At 59.5% G+C, this 17,986-nt stretch overlaps 1 protein-coding gene across 2 annotated transcripts in view; it reads left to right on the top strand.

Annotated features, from left to right (window-relative positions):
- Positions 1 to 17,986, top strand: part of LOC105694848 (contactin-5) — a 39,872-nt gene that overhangs the window by 6,773 nt on the left and 15,113 nt on the right. The window contains exon 1 of one of the 2 annotated variants that reach the window (XM_012415928.2): positions 16,510 to 16,874. The exons of the other annotated variant lie outside the window; for it this stretch is intronic. Coding sequence (XP_012271351.1) covers positions 16,820 to 16,874 — 55 coding nt within the window. The 5' untranslated portion in view covers positions 16,510 to 16,819. Of the gene's footprint in view, positions 1 to 16,509; positions 16,875 to 17,986 lie in introns of those variants that run through there. 2 annotated transcript variants of the gene reach the window in all.

Below are 17,986 nucleotides of genomic sequence, written 5' to 3'. Positions count from 1 at the left end.
ATAATTGCATTCTTTACCCGTCGCCGGTTACCATCTTCGAGAATTCGATTATCGATCGCCGTCATCCTCGATGTACCGACTTCCATTAGGTTCGCCTTCGTCGGTCGAGACGGAAAGTCCGAAACCGTTTACGGGGACGTCGATGGCAAACGTCTTCGAGCCGGAACGGAAGGAGAGACTCGATCCTTGCACGGATCGACCGCCGAAACAACCGACGAACGACCCATGGACGACGCCGAGGGGCGTCCACCCTCGCCCTGGGGACCGCGAGGGCAGGAAGCTCCGCGTTTTGGACGAAGTGGAGAAATCGTTAGGGGCCCGCGATTCGTTAAGATCGGAGCGGGACCGGACGTCGCAACGACGTCGTGGAACAAAAGCAGCGTCCATTGTTGTCCCCGACGGACCGGCGTCCCTCGGGGCCTCGGAGGTCTCCACCTAACGACCCCGGTCGCGTCTTCCAGGCGAAGACGAAGGAGGGCTCCTTTCCTCTTGACTCGTTAACGCAAATGAAACTTCCGTGGAACGAGCGAGCGCTCCACGGCCGAACGAATCGAAACCGGACGACTCGACCGTGCCGGGAAGAGGACCCCTTGACGTCCCTTTGATTCGCTTATCACCGGGACTCCTCCCGGCGAGCGAACGCTTTGTAGGGGAACGAACCAGGATTCCGAGACAAATAATTCCACTTTACCCCGATCGGACGATCCCGCTCCGAAGTCACGGATGGGGTCACGGATAACGGAACGGGAACGCCCTATCGAGGACCTCTAAATATTTCGTTTCTGCCGACGTAACTTCGAGGTCGAATCGCACGGTCCTTCCGAGTGACGTCTCCGATGGGCAGGGCTGGGCCTTGTCGCGTCGCGCATTCGACGCCTTCGACGCTCCGTAATCCGCCCCGTCGATCGCAAGACCTCCTTTCCGTGAAAGGACCTCGTCCGGTTCTCGGGAACGAACGGAGCCTCGAGATAATCCGTGATCCGTTAGATCGAGAGGCCATTAGACGTAAACGGTGGCTCCAAATTGCCGCTTCGAGGCGGCCTCAACGATTCCTTCGATTTGGCCACCCCGGCTCGTTCCTTTTGCCCCGCGACTCCAAAATCGCCGATATAGACGTTGTCTCGGCGAAGGGGTCGGCCGAGTCGAGAGACGTCCACGGCGTCGCGACGGCGCCATGCCCGAACGCGTCGGACATCCCGGAGACGAGAAAGCGCGCGGAAAAGTGCGTCGCGGCATCCCCCGGGTAACGGGGCGTACTTCGGTATCGGTACTTCGGGGGCCCCTCCACCCTCGCGGTGCCGGAAATCCACGCAACAGGTGGCGTCGGCGGGCTTTGGTTTCGTTCGGTCTTGGGACGTTTCGACGTCGGCCGGGGCCGAGAAAATGCGGGAAAATGCGGGAAAATGCGGGAAATGCCGTTTTCGAGCGACGTCGCTCCGGTCCGATAACGGCCGGAGGGACTCACGGCGCGACGCCTCGTTTTTTCCGGCCGTCTCGGTAAACCCGGAAAACGGGGATGAATATTAATCCTTTGCATAACTTTATTACGTAACGCGGTCAAATTTCGGAAGCTCCTCGGGGATTCCTGAGGGATTCCTTGAGTTTGGTCCCGTATCAGCCCCGCGTTCTCCAAACTTTGGATAGTCCCGGCTCTCGAGGCCAGTCCTCGGGTACTCGCCATTTACCGCCACCAGTACTCCGGGATGATCCCTTCTTCGATAACGAGCTTCCTCCCTGCCGATCCTTTGAGTCCCTTATCTCTCGCCGCCTCTTCCGCCCAAACGGATGAGATTCGATGCCGGAGGAACGCGAGCGCGCGAGGACGTAACCTACCTCGAGTCGAACCTGGCGCCCGTTTCCGGCCTCGAAACCGGAAGCGAGCGGGACCGGTGATCTCCGACTCGCCCGGGCGTTTGTCTCCCGTGCGAACTAGCCGGGGAAACGAGTCCGTCGAGGGAAAGACGCGGGCCGGGGAACAATGGCCGAGAGAGCGTGAGACGTCCCGGTTCGCGTTCCCGAGGGGAAATCGGGGACTCTCCCTCCGTCCGAGGAGGAGAGCCGCGTTTCCGCGGGCGGCGCCGATTTTCGCTCGACGCGGCCGATTCAAGTTCCGAGAATCTCGACGAGCTCCCCGTCGAGATCAGTGAAGGCTTTCTTCGTCGGACGTCCAAGGAATCTCCTACTTCCGGCGCCCCCTCGAGGGCGTCGGTCGCCGGCGGGGTCCTTCTTTAACGAAGGTAACGACCGGGGAGCTAACAAGGCGCTCTTTCATTCCGCCGTTGACGAGTCTCCGGTCGGCCGTAAAGATTCCGTCGGAAAGGGATCTCGAACGCTTCTAGACCATAAAAGTTTAATATCCCGGCAGTCGCGCGATAGCGCGACGGACTCGCGGAGGGCAGCACAATTGTATCGGCCGGCCGATGCCGGCGTCGACGGGACCCAGGGTTCAACGCTTCCGAGGACGCCGAGACTAAATTTAGCCGTTCCGCGTCTCCTCTTAAACTCCGTTCGCAACGAAGCTCCGCGCGACGGTGACGGCACCGGAGGGGTCGGGGGGAGAACACGCCGGCTCGCCTTCGGCCGAATTCCCCGGACGGGGTAACCGGGGCGTTCGGGTTAATTAATAAACTACTTTCGGTACAAGCCGCGTAAGTGTAACCGACGCCTCGGTGTATGCCGGAATGGTTAACTTATGCGTAAACCGTGGCGCCATAATGTAGCCGGCGCCTCCCGTAATTTCCTAGATGCGACTGCTGTCCGGAATTGCCGGGTGCACTTTGCCGACGGCCCGAACGACTTTTAGTTCCGTCGATCTTCGAGTCTCTCGTCCGCAGATTCCTGCGAATTCCTTCGAATGCTAAAGCCGGGCAGCCGGTTCCAATTTTTGCGCGCAATCTCCTCTCTCTGATTAGTCGGCGTCCTGGGTCGGTCAGGGCGGGCGCGTGAGGCGCGTGAGGCGAGTACCGACGAAGGAAATCGCGGTGCCCCGGTTATTTCCCTCTTGACCGGAGGTGCATTCCAGAAAACGAATGCAGAGCCTCATCTCGAGAGGGTCCCCGGGGAGCGAGCGACGCAAATTGCGGTTCTTGCGCGTTCGCGACTCGCTCAAAAGCTCAGGGCTTTCGGCGGCGGTTCCGCCGCCGGCTCCGGGCGCGGCATCTTCCCGCGGGACCGGCAGAAATTCATCCCCGAGTTCTGGACCGGATTCCCCTTCGATGTGCTCGGGGGGGCGAGGGCCGCACCCCTGGTTCACGGTTAATCGCGTTCAACGTCGCATTCTCCCCCCTTCCGTGGCCGTCGTTCGGAAAATTTGCGTTATTTGCTCAAAATAAAATATGACGCGACGAAACGGCTTATAAAGCACGGTTAATCTCGTTCGATGCATTCGTCAGACTTTACGCTCGTCGTCCGGGGTCGCATCTGGGATGCGCTCTTCCTTGAAATGGCTTCGAAGCGCCGCCGAACGGATCGCGAGACCCGGGGGACGTAAAAGGCGCGAAGTCGATCCGCGGATCTCTTTATCCGGCCTCGGTAATCCTGGATCCTTCCGTAATTGCTTTCCGACCGTCGAAACTCGAGACCGTCCGCAACGGAGGATCGCCATGCTAATTGGAGAAGTTGGCCCTCCGTGAAGTTGGAAGGAGCGATAAGCCGATTCCGCGCTCCAGCCGATAACTTCCTTACGCGTTCCACTTATCCTTTAAAGTCCTCGGATTGCGGGGTTCCCGGGGTTACTTTAAACTGCGGCAGTCTCCCGTTCCCCGCACTTTCCCGGAACCTTTGAGCGAGGGACGTAGGGCGGTTTCGCGAAGAGACTCGCGCCGAGGGTACTTTTCCACCCTTCTGCCGTGGATCGAACAAAGTCGAACGATGACGAGGCGGAACGTTGTCGATAAATTTAAATACGGTTTGTTGGACCGGTAACCTCCGTCCGGCGGTAGAATAAATTCTAGCAGGGTGGTACGCGGTGGCGGATCATTTTCTCCGAGTGCGCGGCTCCAGAAACGAGCGAGCCAAACTCCGTCCGTCCCGAAGTTGGCCGCGGAGCGGAATACCCGGAGAGGAGCGTCCACGATGCGGCCGGTTGCGAGGTCATTTTCGGCGCCCGTATTTATGGCTTCCACGTCGGACCGGAGGAAGTTGGACACGGTCCCATTGAAATCCGATAACGTTTAAAAAAAAGTTCAACAACCTCGAAAACGTGACAAGATTTTCCCTCGTCGAGGCGGTATTACCACCGAGTTTTCCCTCTCGACTCTTGAACGCCGAACGATACTCGCTCGCACCTTGGAGTTAGGCGTAGGGCAAATCTGGAACGCTTTCGATGCATTTTTTCACACGTTCCGGGCATTTCGATACGGACGGTTCTAACGCACCGCGAGCGAATTTGTTCCATTTTATCTCTTTTCGGATTCCCGCGGCTAAAGAAGCGATAAATTATTCCCCGCGAGTCCGAGGACGAAAGCGATCCGCGAAAGGGCGCGAAAGGGCGCGAAAGGGCGCGAAAGGGCGCGAAAGGGCGCGATTCCGCGGGTGCGCCGGGTGCGCCGGGTGCGCCGGGTGCGCCGGGTGCGCCGGGCCCCTCGATCGTCCCGCGGAGCGGAGGCGCCTCTTTCGAAACCTCTTTCGAAACCTCTTGCGAAACACGCTTCGTGGAAGCCCATCGAGACGGAACGCGCTCGTGCCGGCCGATCGGCCGCGAGTTATTGCGGGAGTAAGAGCCGAATCGCATCGAATTAACCGAGTCGGCTTCCGCGCTATCGCCTATCGCGAGCCCAAGAACGAGCCATTCACCGAGCTCGTCCCTCTTTATCTCCGTCTCGCCGGATAATTTCTTTCCTCGCTCCACGCACTAAATCACGTTTCGTTGGAAATCAAGAGCTTCCAACGTGGCCGCCCTCTTCCCTTCACTTTTTTACGCGGACTCGGTCCGGGGGAAGATTCGGAGTAATTAGATAACGTTATCGAGCTCGGTCTCTGGAAGATTCCTCCGTTTTTGACGGACGCCCTCGAGTCGACGCGAGAGACGCCGGAAGGGGGGAAAGGGCGAAGCGATCGAATCAGGGGCGAGGTGGCTCGCGGGGGACCCCCGGGGGTTTGCCGAAAACAAGGAAGGGCGTTTCCTGGGTAAAGTCTGCTCGGCTTCCGACTCGGGAGGGAGGAGATCTTGCCTTTCTCGAAGTGTCCAAGTTTCGTCGCGATAATAAGTACGCAAAGAGAGCCAGGACGAATTACTCCCCGCGGAGGTGAGCCGGAGGGAAGGAGAATCTATTTTTGCTCGTTAGAAAATGCAGCCGCCGAGGGAGGAAGAAAATTCCCGGATAAACTCGACGACTCGTCTTCTCTTTGTACTACTTTCCGGTCTTCGGCCGTTTACCCTCTCGGTCGACTCGTTACGTCCGTCTCCTCGCTTCGAGCCGTTCCTCCTCGTCGGATCTCTCGCCTCGGCGTCCCGCGACTCGAAACCTCGAAAAGGTAAAAGTTCCCCGCCGGGTACCGCGACCAGGGCCGTCCTCGCGAGTCGTTCCTCGGGGGCGACGCGGCCATCGGGATCGGAGGGCAATTTTCTTCCGTGATTCCGGGGAACCTATTCCACCCGGAATCTTGGAAGGAAACCAAGCTTTTCATTTTTTTCCCGGTTCGTCAACGGGGGACAAACGGAGACGTCGAGACGGCGATTTTACATTTTGTCCGAGCAGGGATTTCGCGTCCCGCTGTGCTCGAGTGCGAAGACGAATATCTCGTCACTCTTTGTCCCGGTAGAGAGCGCTCGGACGTACTTTTCCGTACGTCGGGGAATATTCGAAACCCATTGGCCACGGATCCGCGGCGGGACGGAGGGCGGACGTTCCAAAAGGACGACCGTCGATGGAATTCTCCCGAAAGGATCCCCTCGTCCGCTCCCGAGACCCGGGTAACCGAGGAAACGACACATGGCCGTTCAAATGGGGCCCCGGTCAGGTTTCGATCCCCTTTAAGTAGCTCGTAGATTTTTTTCTTAGACTCGACTCCGCTTCCCCATGGTGCGGTAAACGACTTTATTGGTTACGTCCGGAGAGACCGAACGATTTCGGGACGATTTTATACCGAAACGCGGTTAGTCCTTGACCTCCCGTCAAACGAAATGGACCCGACGCGAACGCTCTGGCCGTAAAGCGGTTTCATTTTTCCAAAGCCCGCGCGCCAAAGAAAATTGCAATTTTCCAATTATCTCTTTTATACGAATAATGCGCTGTCGGGCCACGGGAGGAAACCGGCGACAAAACGCGCATTCCGCCCAATTGCGCCAGTTTTCCCCGTTCATTTTCAGCCCCAATTAAATCTTGTCCAACGATAACCGAACTTTCCCCGATTGCGTACGAGTTGCGAGTGAAACGTTAAAAGCAGGAAAAATATCGGAACGGGATCGACGAACCCTCGCTCTTATGAGTAATTCACCGTTATTAGCGTGAATTCTTAATTTTCTCTCGGCGCGCTTCCGTACCGTCGCCAAAGGATGCTCGAGAAGGTACCGGAGGAGAATTTCCCGAAGACGTCCGGTCGCGATCCTTTCCGCGGGAAGCGCGGAAGCGACCGAAAAGTCGACTCTCGATCCACGCGTCCTCCGGGTCGAGAGAAGTCAAGTCGTCCGGCACGAGGCCCCGGTCTCGGGTCCAACGGCCCGAGGAAGGAGCGCGGCCCTCTCTCTTCCTCCCTCGGGTAAAAGGGGTCACGACGGCGCGCAGGTAAATACGACGAGGCGATGGGGCCCCTTCGGACAATGGCGGCGTCGAGGGGCCCAACCGGTTGGCCGGGTCACGAGCGGAGGGGGAACGGGCCCGAGCGGCTCCGGCGACGCGTCGTCGAGGGACTTGGTTCGTGGAAGAAACGGAAGGGAGAGCCGAAGGCGTTTATGCGGTTCTTGCGTCCGATTCGGCCCATTCCGATAACGGAAATCGGACGGAAAGGAGAGAGAGGATCTTCTCTTCGTCGTCCATTTTGATTTTCGCGCATCTCGCGGACGGCGAGCGTAAGGGAGAAGAAGCGGCGTTTCATCTCGGGACGTGCGGTTTTTGAGGCTAATTCCAGCGGTATCGGGGTTCCCTAGTGGCGGGGCGCGCGCGCGCGCGCGGAAGGCCCCCGCCGGCGGTAGGGCCCCTGCGGCCGAGCGGCGTTGCCGGCAAACCATCTGCCGGCCCTCGGGGCTTGAATCTTTGATGGCTCGCGTGACTCGGCAGGAGCCGCGAGATGGAATTGGACTCTCTCCGTCGGCGGAAGGGGCCGAGGCACGCTCGAGGGGGTCGAAAGAACCCGCTGCGTGGCCGATTCGAAACCGCGACGGGGAGGGACGAAGCGAAGTCCCGTCGTCGTCGTCGTCGTCGTCGTTTAAATGCCCGGGACGACGACCGAGACGCGCTTTGCTCCTTGCCGAGAGATCGCGGAGGCGCGACGCGACCGCCCGGAGTTTCCGGGAAGGGTTCTAACGAGGGATTCCGCGATTTCCGAGCCGGCGGTGCCAGAACCAGGCCAAGTCCGCGAAACGATCGACCGTCGAGGCCCAAACTAAAAAGCTCGGCCGTAACTTTTTCGCCGCTCGAGGGCAGCGCGTGCATTCCTGGCTCGAACCGTTTACGGGGCAACAACGCGGTTACCGTTCGAAACGGCGATCGAGTTGCTCGCTTCGCGACTCGCGATCGTCCGCGGCCGCCGAGTCGCCGGGGTCAGGGCCATCGATCGGTCGGTCGAGGCCGGTCCGGCGAATTTCGCGGCATCCGGCGGCATCCGGCGGCGGGACGGGGCCGAATGCGATTCTCGCCGCAACTATTTCACCCGGATGGCCCGCGGGCCGCCGGGGCTCGGGTAATAGGGACGTCGATGCCGAATTGTTTCCATTTAATTAAGCGCATTTTCCGCGCGTCGCCCTCGACTTGGACGCGCCCGGGCGCGTCTTCGCCCGGGCGTAATCGAAACGGTCGACCGCAGCGACTCGCGATATGCCGGGCAAGATGGATTCGGAGGTATCGGCGGTTTCTCTCGGTAACGGGCCCTGGGAGAATTGATCCATTGCTCCTGCCGAGAGAGAAAAAAACGGACGACACGAAGAAGTAGGACACGTCCCGAACTCGACGGTAGGCGCCGTCGAATGGCTGCAGCCGTGCCGCGCCGCGCCGGGACGGGACGGGACGGGAACGTTTTTGGACTCGACGGCAAATAGAGACCGGAAGTAGTTTGTCGCAAAAACTGCTCGGTTCGAAGACGTCGGCGCGTCTAGGAGTGGAAACGTCCGATTTCCGAGGGAAAAGGTGTTTACACGGTTTGCAGGAGTAACCGGCACGGCGGAAGTAACGATCCGACCGAGGCGGTACCTTCCGCCGGGATCCCCGGTAAATCCAAAATGTTAAATTTGAATGTAGCGCCGCTCCGAGTCGGACGACGTCCGCGCTCTTACCGGCGGGCTCCGTTCTTAAACGTATATACCCACCGGGGGAGGACGTATTTCCCAAGGAGCGAGTCCATTTCCCGAATAATGGAGAAGCCCGAGCACCCCGACACCGCGACGCCACCCCTCTTTTCAAAGCCGCGTAATGGAGTGACCCAAATTCGCCCCCGACCGGCACGTTATTAAACGCGGACGACGGCGAGCCGAGATTTCCGGCCGCGAGAAGAATCGGGCGGAATCGATACGGCGGCCACGCGGTGGACCGACGGCGAGCTCGTTACTCCAAAGAAAATAGACGTCGCAAGCGCTGAAAGAAAAGGAGAATCACGGGGTGCAGCTTCGAGTAAGCGCGATATAAAGTCTGCCCACCTATTTTACGTTACACCCCGTGTATCGGAGAGGTGCGAAAGGTGCGTGCATTTAATCAACTCGGAACAATGCTCCTCCGGGCTGCTCGTTACGAACCCGCCGTTAACCCGGGGCCGTTTTAATTTAATATCAATCGTTACGGAAGGCGATCGAGACGGGTCGGTCCTCGCGACGGCGCCCTCGAGGAGACGACCGCCTCGAGAACGACGATCGGCCCGGGAACCGAGTCCGGCTCCACCCAGGTCGTCGGGTCTTCTTTTACGCGACGAAGAAAAAACGGCGCCAACCGTCCCGCTTTGAAAAGTAGTTCGGGTTACGTTCCGAATCGGTTTCGCCGTTCGCGGGTCTCCGTTATTCAGAAAATGAATTTCCTCCTTGGGAAATACGCGCCTCTCGGGGGTGTATACTTGTATAAGAATGAAATTCCATTACCGAAAAGAAAAAGAACGGGAAAAAGCTTGGCGGAAGGGAATAACGTTCCCGCCTCGAAACGTCATTCGGACTTGGCGCGTTAAAAAGAAAACGGTCTCCGGAAAATAAAGGAATTATCGGGGGTACCGCTGGAAACGTTCGTCGACCAAACTTATCGTCGGAGTTTATTTACCGGTGGCATCATTGGGGCTCGGCACGGTAAACCCTGGAAGGAAAGCGACGTAGGTTTTAGTATGGACCCTGGTAAACCCTCGTACGCGGCCGTTGCAGTTTCTCCAGCGCAGCGCAAAGGGTGCCGAGCAAACTATATATACAACGTTTTACCGTGCACTCTAGTAAAAACGTCTAAACGGCCAATAGAAATTTTATTTAACGTTACGGTAAAAGTCACCGGGCAGCCAATGAAAAATTTACTTAGCGCCCTTCTTCGCCGGGATGGAGGCGATAACTCGAGGAGGAAGCCGACCGAATCGAGCGCGGCTCGGACGAGTCCTACGTCGATCGGCGTTTTCTCGAAAACGACGAAGAGAAGGACCCGCGTCCGCGGGAGGGGCACGTCGGGAGGAGTTTCCGGGGAAAATAATCAGGCCGCCGTCTCGGGGTGGCGTCTGTACCAGGCCGAAATCCGTCGCGACGAGTCATTCCAATTAGCCGGAGACCCGATCGCCAGGGGGCGGAAACGAATCGCGGTCGGCTGAGTTCGATACGATCGATCGGCTCTCGAATTAGGATTCCCGCGGAGGAGCGGGGAGGCGCTTCGACGTCGACGTCGCTCTCCGGAAAGTTATCGACTTCCGGCCGAAAGATATCGACGAGCGCCTCGGGTCGTGGGGTCGCGCGGAGTAACGAACCGCCGGTGATAACGACGTCGCGTCGGGGACGCCGCTCCGCTCGGATTTCGGCGACTTTTCTCTCGCGGCTCGCGTCGACGCGGCCGGTACCGGCCCGACCTATATCGAGCTTTGGGGCGACGGTTTACCTTAGAGTCTCCGTTACGTGGGAGCTCTCGAGGTTGGTCGACCCGAGGTTAGCCGGGGTATGCCGAGTTAATGCATCGATGTAGGTCAACCGAGACGGAAGGCGCCGCGCCACGCCGCGCCGCGCCGCGCCGCGTCGCGGCCCGCGCGACACCGAGTCCGAGGACGCGCGCCGAACTCGTCGCTTGGCTTGCGGGGAGGTTTAATCGACTAACGAACCAAGTGGGGATCCAAGGGGGATCCAAGGGATGAACGCAAGGGCCGGACAAGCGGGGTGAACGGAAGCGCACGGGACGTCAGCCGGAAGTGGAGGTGTCGTCGGCTTCGCGAGATCCGCCCATTTGGAAAACATTTCCGGTCACTCCGTTTGGAGAGGACCGTGGAGCGCCCGATAACGCGACCCACGAAGGTCCGGAATCGCGGAGGGGAGTCGGGTTAATTCGGGTATCGTGCATGCAGATGCCTACAACAGGTGTGCTCTAATATGCAACCGGGGGGTGTCGAAATATGGGTCATCCGTGTTTCCGGGAGTTTCGTCCGAAATTTTGTGAATATATTGGATTCGGACGATCACGGCGCCGCGCGAATTGGATGCGCCGATGTGCCGAATGCGCGCCACGGGGACGCGCCGACTGCACCGATTGCGTTACCGACCGAAAAAGTGCCCGACGCCCCGAGTCGGTCGTTAAATCGCCTCTTCTACGTGCGAGTAAATTTGGACAATTGGCGAAACACCCCTTTAAAATCGATTCGAAAAATAAATAGGGTAAAAGTAGAGGAAGCTGCCAGCCCGACGACGTCTTCCATCCCCGGAGCAGGGGGGCGGGGGCGCGCAAAGCCGCGTTTTAAATCCCGGATTGTCAATTTGTTTTTATCCCATCGGAGGAAATGGCTCGCGTCCCGAACTTGATTTGCGTTTGGAGTGGCAGGTTATTTTTGCGAAGAGGCGGGGGTGAGCCGGGTGCTCGGGCTCTGCGGGGGTCGAGACGGCCGGTTCCATTTATTTTTCAGTCGGGTACGTACGTACCACGATACCTTCGAATCTATCTCCTTCCTCTTCCGTTCCCATTTCTACCCCCGAGAGAAGCCGTCTTTTGCGCGGTGCTTCCGCCGCGGTTCGATCGCCACGCCACGCCGGACCCGGGAGGAACCGATCGAAATCTCGTCGTTGACTCGTCCGTTCGTTTGGTTCCTGCAAAATTATACCCTAAAAAAAAAAAATGAGAGAAGGGGGAAGGACCAACCACGTGCCTTCGCGTTAAGAAAGCCGATTCTTCCCGCGCTGATCCTGCGGTGAGAACAGTTTTTCGCGTCGGGAAAACGCGGTATCGAGAAATGGTTCGCGTAAAAGTTGTTCCGTGCATTATGCCGCGCAGCTTTTATACGAAACGATATTCTCCATTATCCGCGGTTACGCGGGAATTTGCGGTTGTTTCGGACGCGGAACGCGTTTACAAGTTTTTCACTTAATTCGATGTTCGTACATCATGGCATTTTATTTGCGCAGACGACCGCGCGATACGCCGCACATCGAGCAAGCAATTATCGATTTTCGCGAGTGTGCCATTTCGCAAATAAAAAATTCGATTTTGTCGTCACGGTCGCGTTGAGTCCGGGGACATTCTTCGCGCCCTCTTCCACCCCAACGAGTCGACCGACCGCGACGACCGGGATTTTATTAACATTCTTGGTAAAACTCTATCCAACCCTTGGATGACCCGACGCGAAATAGGCGGTGTTCTTAATTAACCGAAAGTCCACCGAAATTCATTTACCGCGGACTCTCTTTCGCTCTCGCGTTCCTCCCCTTTGGACGCGATTTTTAGTTCCTACAACCTCCGGCATGTCCCACCGTTTGCCATCGCTAAATCTTAAGTCAATATCTTATCGACGTTTCCGTATCGCGCGTAACGTTTAAAGACGATGTTTAGAAATTCAAAAACCGATTAATCGAGAAGAGGAAAGGTAGATCAAATCATGTCGGTATCGAATGGCGATTCGAGGGAGATGGCGCAGCCACGGAGGGAGAGGAGGGAAGAAAGGTAATTCGGTTTTTTGATCGAAATTAGTCCGCCCTTTTAATCGAGCGGATCCACGGTGAAATTTGGATACAGCTTTACCGAGCTCATCCGGCGCGAATTCGGTATAACCGTTCGGGGCGGCGATTCGATAACGCGATTACCCAGACCCGTTCGATCCCTGCACTCGTTACGATTACTCGAATTCGTTTCGTTAGGCTAATTCGGAACTCGCTCTTAATACTTGCTCGGGGGAATTACCGGCTCCGCTGATTTGGTATTCGGTTCGATTATGGGCCGGGTCGATTCAATACGCGGACGCGCCCGATCGTTCAAATACCGACTGCATATCGAATAAGAGTCCCGAATTCGTATTCGAGCGATCGTTCCGAAGCGTACGAGGCACGTGTACCGAATACGCGGATTCGTCGTAATAAACGCGACTTCGCCGATAACGGGGGTCACCGGGGCGAGATGACTCCGCGCCAATTTGGTTCGCCAAAGGGAAAGAGGAGTCGAATTTCTCTGCGGAAACTCGAGCGATCCGCGCCTATCCCCATTGCGGGGAATCCTCCGCCTCGCGGCGGAGGCTGCGGAATTTATCGGACGCGCCCGCGGCCGAGGGTGCGTCGACGGAACCGCGAGGGCTCCTCTCGGGACCGCTTAGCATCACAATCCGCGCAAATTGGATCGCTCAATTTGAGCGAATCGGGGCCGGCCCTCCGAGGTCCGATGCCCCGGCATAAATATGGAAATGACGATTCCGGGCCGCGACGCCGGAGGTCGGACTGGAGCGGAATGGCAGTAGTCGAGCGGACTCGACGTTTCGGGGAAAGGCGCGACGCCGGATGTCCCGCCCGAGAATCCCTCGACAGGAGGAACGGAGCGTCCCTTGACGAAACCCATGGACTCGGTGAGACGGGCCGGACCGACGAAGGGACTCCGCGGGCCGTGAGACGCGCCGAGCCGATTCCAACTGCGACGCGAGCCAAAGCGGAGGCTTACTTGGGCCCTCTCGTCTTCCGGCGGGTTCGTTCGATGTCTCGCGAGTCCGCACGCGGGTTAACAGAGATGTGTATACGAAAAAGGCGTAAGCCGGGACGGTTGGCGAGCGAAAAAGCCGCCGGCAAAGCGGCGGGCTTCGCGCCGCACGGAGGTTAGGGCACTCGACCCACTCGCCGCGGCGGGCGGCGCGTCTCCGCCCTGCAAAGTGGACGGCCGGACGCGCGGGGAAGCACGGCTGCCGCAAGGAATTCCTTCGAGTCGCGTCGGGCTTCGATCGAAAAATCGAGGAGACGCATCCTCCGAGAGGGCGGAAAGCGCGAACGACTCGAGGGTGGCCGGCAGATTTCTCGTATCGCGAGGAGCATCGGGGCGGAATCGACGCGACCGCGATCGAGCATCGGTGCTCGCGAGAAGCTCGAGGTTTCGATTCGACCGGATTCGATTTGCGTCAATTTGCCTGGATATTGGCGAGGTACGGAGCCGGAGGGCGAGCGAGGGAAGGCGAGAGAGAGGCGGGGAAAAACGGACGCGCGGATGTACTCGAGGAGAGAAAGGGAGGTGTCGCTTCCGGCTTCGTTGCGACGATTGCACTCGTTAGCGGTTTAATTTATTCACGGGCCGCTGACCGTTTTAATTGGCCGGCTCGCTCGCTCCGGGTCCGTTTCGCCTTGATCGCACCTGCCGCGCGAAGCGAATCATGGTCCGATGAGCCGACCGAACTCGATCGACGCATCCCCCGACCTTCCCGCGGCCACGGGACCCCTTTGCGCGGAAACGCGTCCCGGGGTTGCAGAAAATGCATTCCGCCGGAACCGACGAGGACGCCGCGGCGCCCCCGACAACGAAGCGCGCGAAGGAAACGTAATCGAGCGGCAGGCAGCGAGACGGTCGCGATTTTGGTCGACGTTAAACGACGAGCGAGCGCGTCGCCGGGCTTACCAATTTCCGGCACCTCCGTTCGAGGCCGGCCGTTGGGATTATTCGCACGTACGCGAATCCGGGAATCTCCTATTACGGGGTTTGTCGCGATAACGAGCGATCGCGGGAGTCGAATCAGAGCGGATGCCTCCCTCGGGCGTTTCGAGGTAGCGGAGCATCGATTACGGAAAAGTCCGTCGATGGCGTCAACGGTTAAAGGGTCGGGACGGGGGACGGATTTATTTAGAGTTTTCCTATTCGGAGCTATTCGGAGCTATTCGGAGCTCTCCAGAGGGCGGATCGACGATACGGACACGCTAGAAGAGGGAATCGTTTCCGATGGATCCGGCGTTAAAGCCGACGACACGCCCGGAAATATATGCCGCGACTATCCGATATCGGAGATGAGCTTAGGAATTAATCGTCCCCGCGGAAATCCGGCGGAAATCCGGCGGAAATCCGCCGATCGACGCCGCGCGCGATTCTCCGGGGATCGCGGCAATTCCGTCGGAGAATTGCGAGTAGAACCGCGAGGACGACCGCTGGCCTCGCAAAAGGCCGCCCCTCTGTCCACCCTTTCGTCCATCTCCGACCAAGAAAGGTAAACGAAATTCGCGACGACCGAATATTACCGTTCAAAGGGCGGTTTTCGCGAGAACGGACTCGGCCGGTCGGCGACTCGAAGACGGATTTTCGAGAAGACGAACGTACCTTGGAATACCTTTAGAGGGTCGTCCGCGTGGACGCGCTATCTATCGCCCTAATCGTTAGAGCTCGCGCTAAAGCGATGTTCGCTCAGCCGTTCGAGGGTGAAGCGGGGTTGTCTCGAACGAGCGGCAGGTGTTGGGGAGAATTATTATGGTTATGCGGAGAAAAATACCCGTTACGGCGAAGGTGGGTAAAATTCGTTCGGCTCGAGGTAAACGGTTTATGCGTCTCTTGAGCGAGACGCGTTTAACGCTCGAGGGTCCCGCGGGCATTTAACGTCGTTAACGCGCAAAGGTAGGCCGACCTTTTTCCGGACCGCCGGGGACAGCATCGAGTCGGTTAAAATCCGAAATCGCCGTCCCGGTCCCCGGGCAGTTGGCGGCAGGTGTTCCCCGAAGCCCGCCCCCGCCGGGAGACCTTCCGCCCCGTCGACGAGCGATCGGTGCTCGCTCGATAGGGATTCGCGACGCCGCGGCGGGCGCGCTCGCTTAACCCTGACCCCGAGGATAACGCTCCCTCCCCCCGCCGGCCCTCGGAGCCCGAGGCCTCTCACCGCGGGCGATTTAAACCGCGTCCCTGAACCCTCCCGGCCCGAGAGAGGGAGAGAGAGGGGGGGGGAGAGAGGCTCTCGGCAACGGTTCTTCGAGGCCTCCGTGCGCGCGCAACGAGAAACCGAACCGAGTCCCGGAGCCATACGGCGGGCGGTCGCGCGTCGCTTCGAAATTCGATCGTCCAACGATCGATGCGGAATTCGAGCCTCGAGGACCCTCCGGATTTTCCTTCGTCGAGGGAAACCGTCCACCGATCTCGCAGCTCGGCGGGCGCCCTCGAGGCATCGCGCGGTCTCGGAGAAAATGGAGCCGCTACTCGGGCCGCGGAGTCACCGGGTGGAGGGGACCAGCCGGTCGCTCCTCGTGCGCTACGTTACGCGCCCGGCGATTACGATGCGCCGGGACGGGAGGCGATCGCGTGCATTTTTTTTCGGAAATGCTCGACCGTTCGCCCGAAGGAGCCCGAAGATACCCGAGGCCATCCAGCCGTGGCCCGAAGGTGAAAGAACCACCTGCCGGGCCGGCGGGGGAGAGGACGGGAAGCTAACCGTTCCCCTCCCCTCGGGTCCGCTCGAGCACGAACCGTCGGCGTCTCGGCCGCGTACCTGGCCGCGTACCTGGCCGCGTACCTGCCCGCGTACCTGCCCGCGGCTGGAGGAGAGGAAGGCCGCTTTCGTTGAATTCGGTCCACACCTGCGCCCGGATGCGGGGGAGGGACCGCGCGGATCGCGGGGAATTCGGCAGATTTCGTCGGATTCTCGTTCGACCGCCCTCCGACCGCCCCCGAGTCGCGAAACCGAAGGAATCTCGAGGTTCCTTTCGGTCCGACCGGAAACCGTGGATTTCTTCGCGTCCTCCGCGTCTCCCGTAATTTCGAATTCTAGAAGCGCACCGGGCGTTTGGACGATAAAGTTACGGAGACCGTCCGTATGCGCGGCCGCCCGACGGGTGCACCAGGCGGTTGGCGGGCGGGGAGCGGGCGGGGAGCGGGCGGGGAGCGGGCGGGGAGCGGAAGAAAGAACGGACGCTCGACGCGCCATGGTGGGGGAAAGGAGAACGGAGGGGGCGGCTCGGCGGAGCGCGCCGAGCGCTCAGTTGCCGTGTGACCGTTGAGAGGCGTGCACGTTTCCTCGGACGGAAGTAGATCGCGACCCGTCGCGACTTTCGCTTCGCGGCGACGAGGGCCCTCCCGCTCCCCTCCCGAGCCGCGAGCTCTCGCGTCCACTCCCGATCCGAGGGCGAGACAAAGGGACCGGGCCCGACCGAGTGCGCGAGTGAGCCGAGTGTCTCGCGAGTGGGCAGCCCGATGCGAGCCGCCGCGGTCCGGTGAGGCCCGCCGGCCGAGGATGACCGGTCGCGAGTGACTCGCCCCGTCCCCTGCGAGGGAGAGAGACAGCGACGCTCCTGCACCCGGCCACCGAGATGGGCCCGATGGGCGCGAGTCGACTCCTCCGGGCGCTGCTGCTCTGCGTTCTCGGTACGTTCGACCTCCTCGCGACCGACGGCCCGCGGAGACGCCGTCGGACGAGAGAGGAAACCTCTCGATAGCCCGAGGACGAGGGCGGACGAATAACGAACGCGGTTGCTTTAAATCGGCCCCGGGCACCTTTTCCGTTTTCCAGGCCTCGGAGAAGCGTTAATTGCGAAGCGGTGGGGAGAGGTTTCCTTATCTTATAATTTGCTTTACTCGGACGGCGTATATATATGGCCAAGGAACGTTGGAACTTGCATTACCGGCGAGATTAAGAGAAAAGGGGGGGGGGGTGGGGGGACGGGGGAAATGTGCGTTTATCGGAGACTCCTCGAGGACTCGTCCGGCGGGGAACAAAGCCCGGAGAGATGCGGGAGCGAAACGAGAGAGAAACGTTTAAGGAGGGCCGGTCGGCGGAGGCGGGACCACGTGGCGACGCGACTCCCTGCGCGGCCCGTAAACGGCCTCGGGGCGGAACGAGGGCGCGGTGGATTTCGGGTCGAAGGGGGTCGAAAGCGCGGAGGGCCGCGGGATTTGCGTTTACGCGTTATCTTACTTCTACCGTCGTTCCTCGAATCGGAAGCCCGAAGATTGCCGGGACTGGCGTCAACGGAGAGACGCCCCGTTAAACGTCGCTCGACTGGACGTCGAAGCAACGCCGACGGTTAACGATGACGCATTCGGCGCGATTCCCGAAAAGCGGCCTGACCTCGCCGTGGAATGCAATTTCGTGGCGCGTTAAAAGCTCCGCGCGGTGTCGTTAACGACGGCAACGGAAGCGCCCGTCGAGACCTAATTTGACCGCGAGACCGTTAAGCGCGGTCGTAACGATCCAATTTGGCGAGACCTCTCGAATGGGTGGCCGATAATCGTCGTTCGCCTCGAAAGGAAACTCGTCCTCGGCGTGACTCGTGCTCGCGGAACGCGGGGAAATCGCTCCGTGAGTCGTCGGACGATCTCTCGAAAGAGGACGCCTCGAGACGCTCGTCCCGACTCGGCGGAAGAAAAAGTCCACGGGCTTCCGTTACGAAACTCCCGATGAAATCACGAAATCCGGCCGCTCTTCCTTTCGCGACGCGCCAACGTGGAAACGATCGGCGTAATCCGTTCCCGGACGG

This window comes from Orussus abietinus, unplaced genomic scaffold (genome assembly GCF_000612105.2).
Source record: "Orussus abietinus isolate OABI.00-Male unplaced genomic scaffold, Oabi_2.0 scaffold27, whole genome shotgun sequence".
Taxonomy (NCBI): Eukaryota; Metazoa; Arthropoda; class Insecta; order Hymenoptera; family Orussidae; genus Orussus; species Orussus abietinus.
Note: the sequence above shows the minus strand (reverse complement) of the source record. Positions and strands in the feature narration are given on the sequence as shown.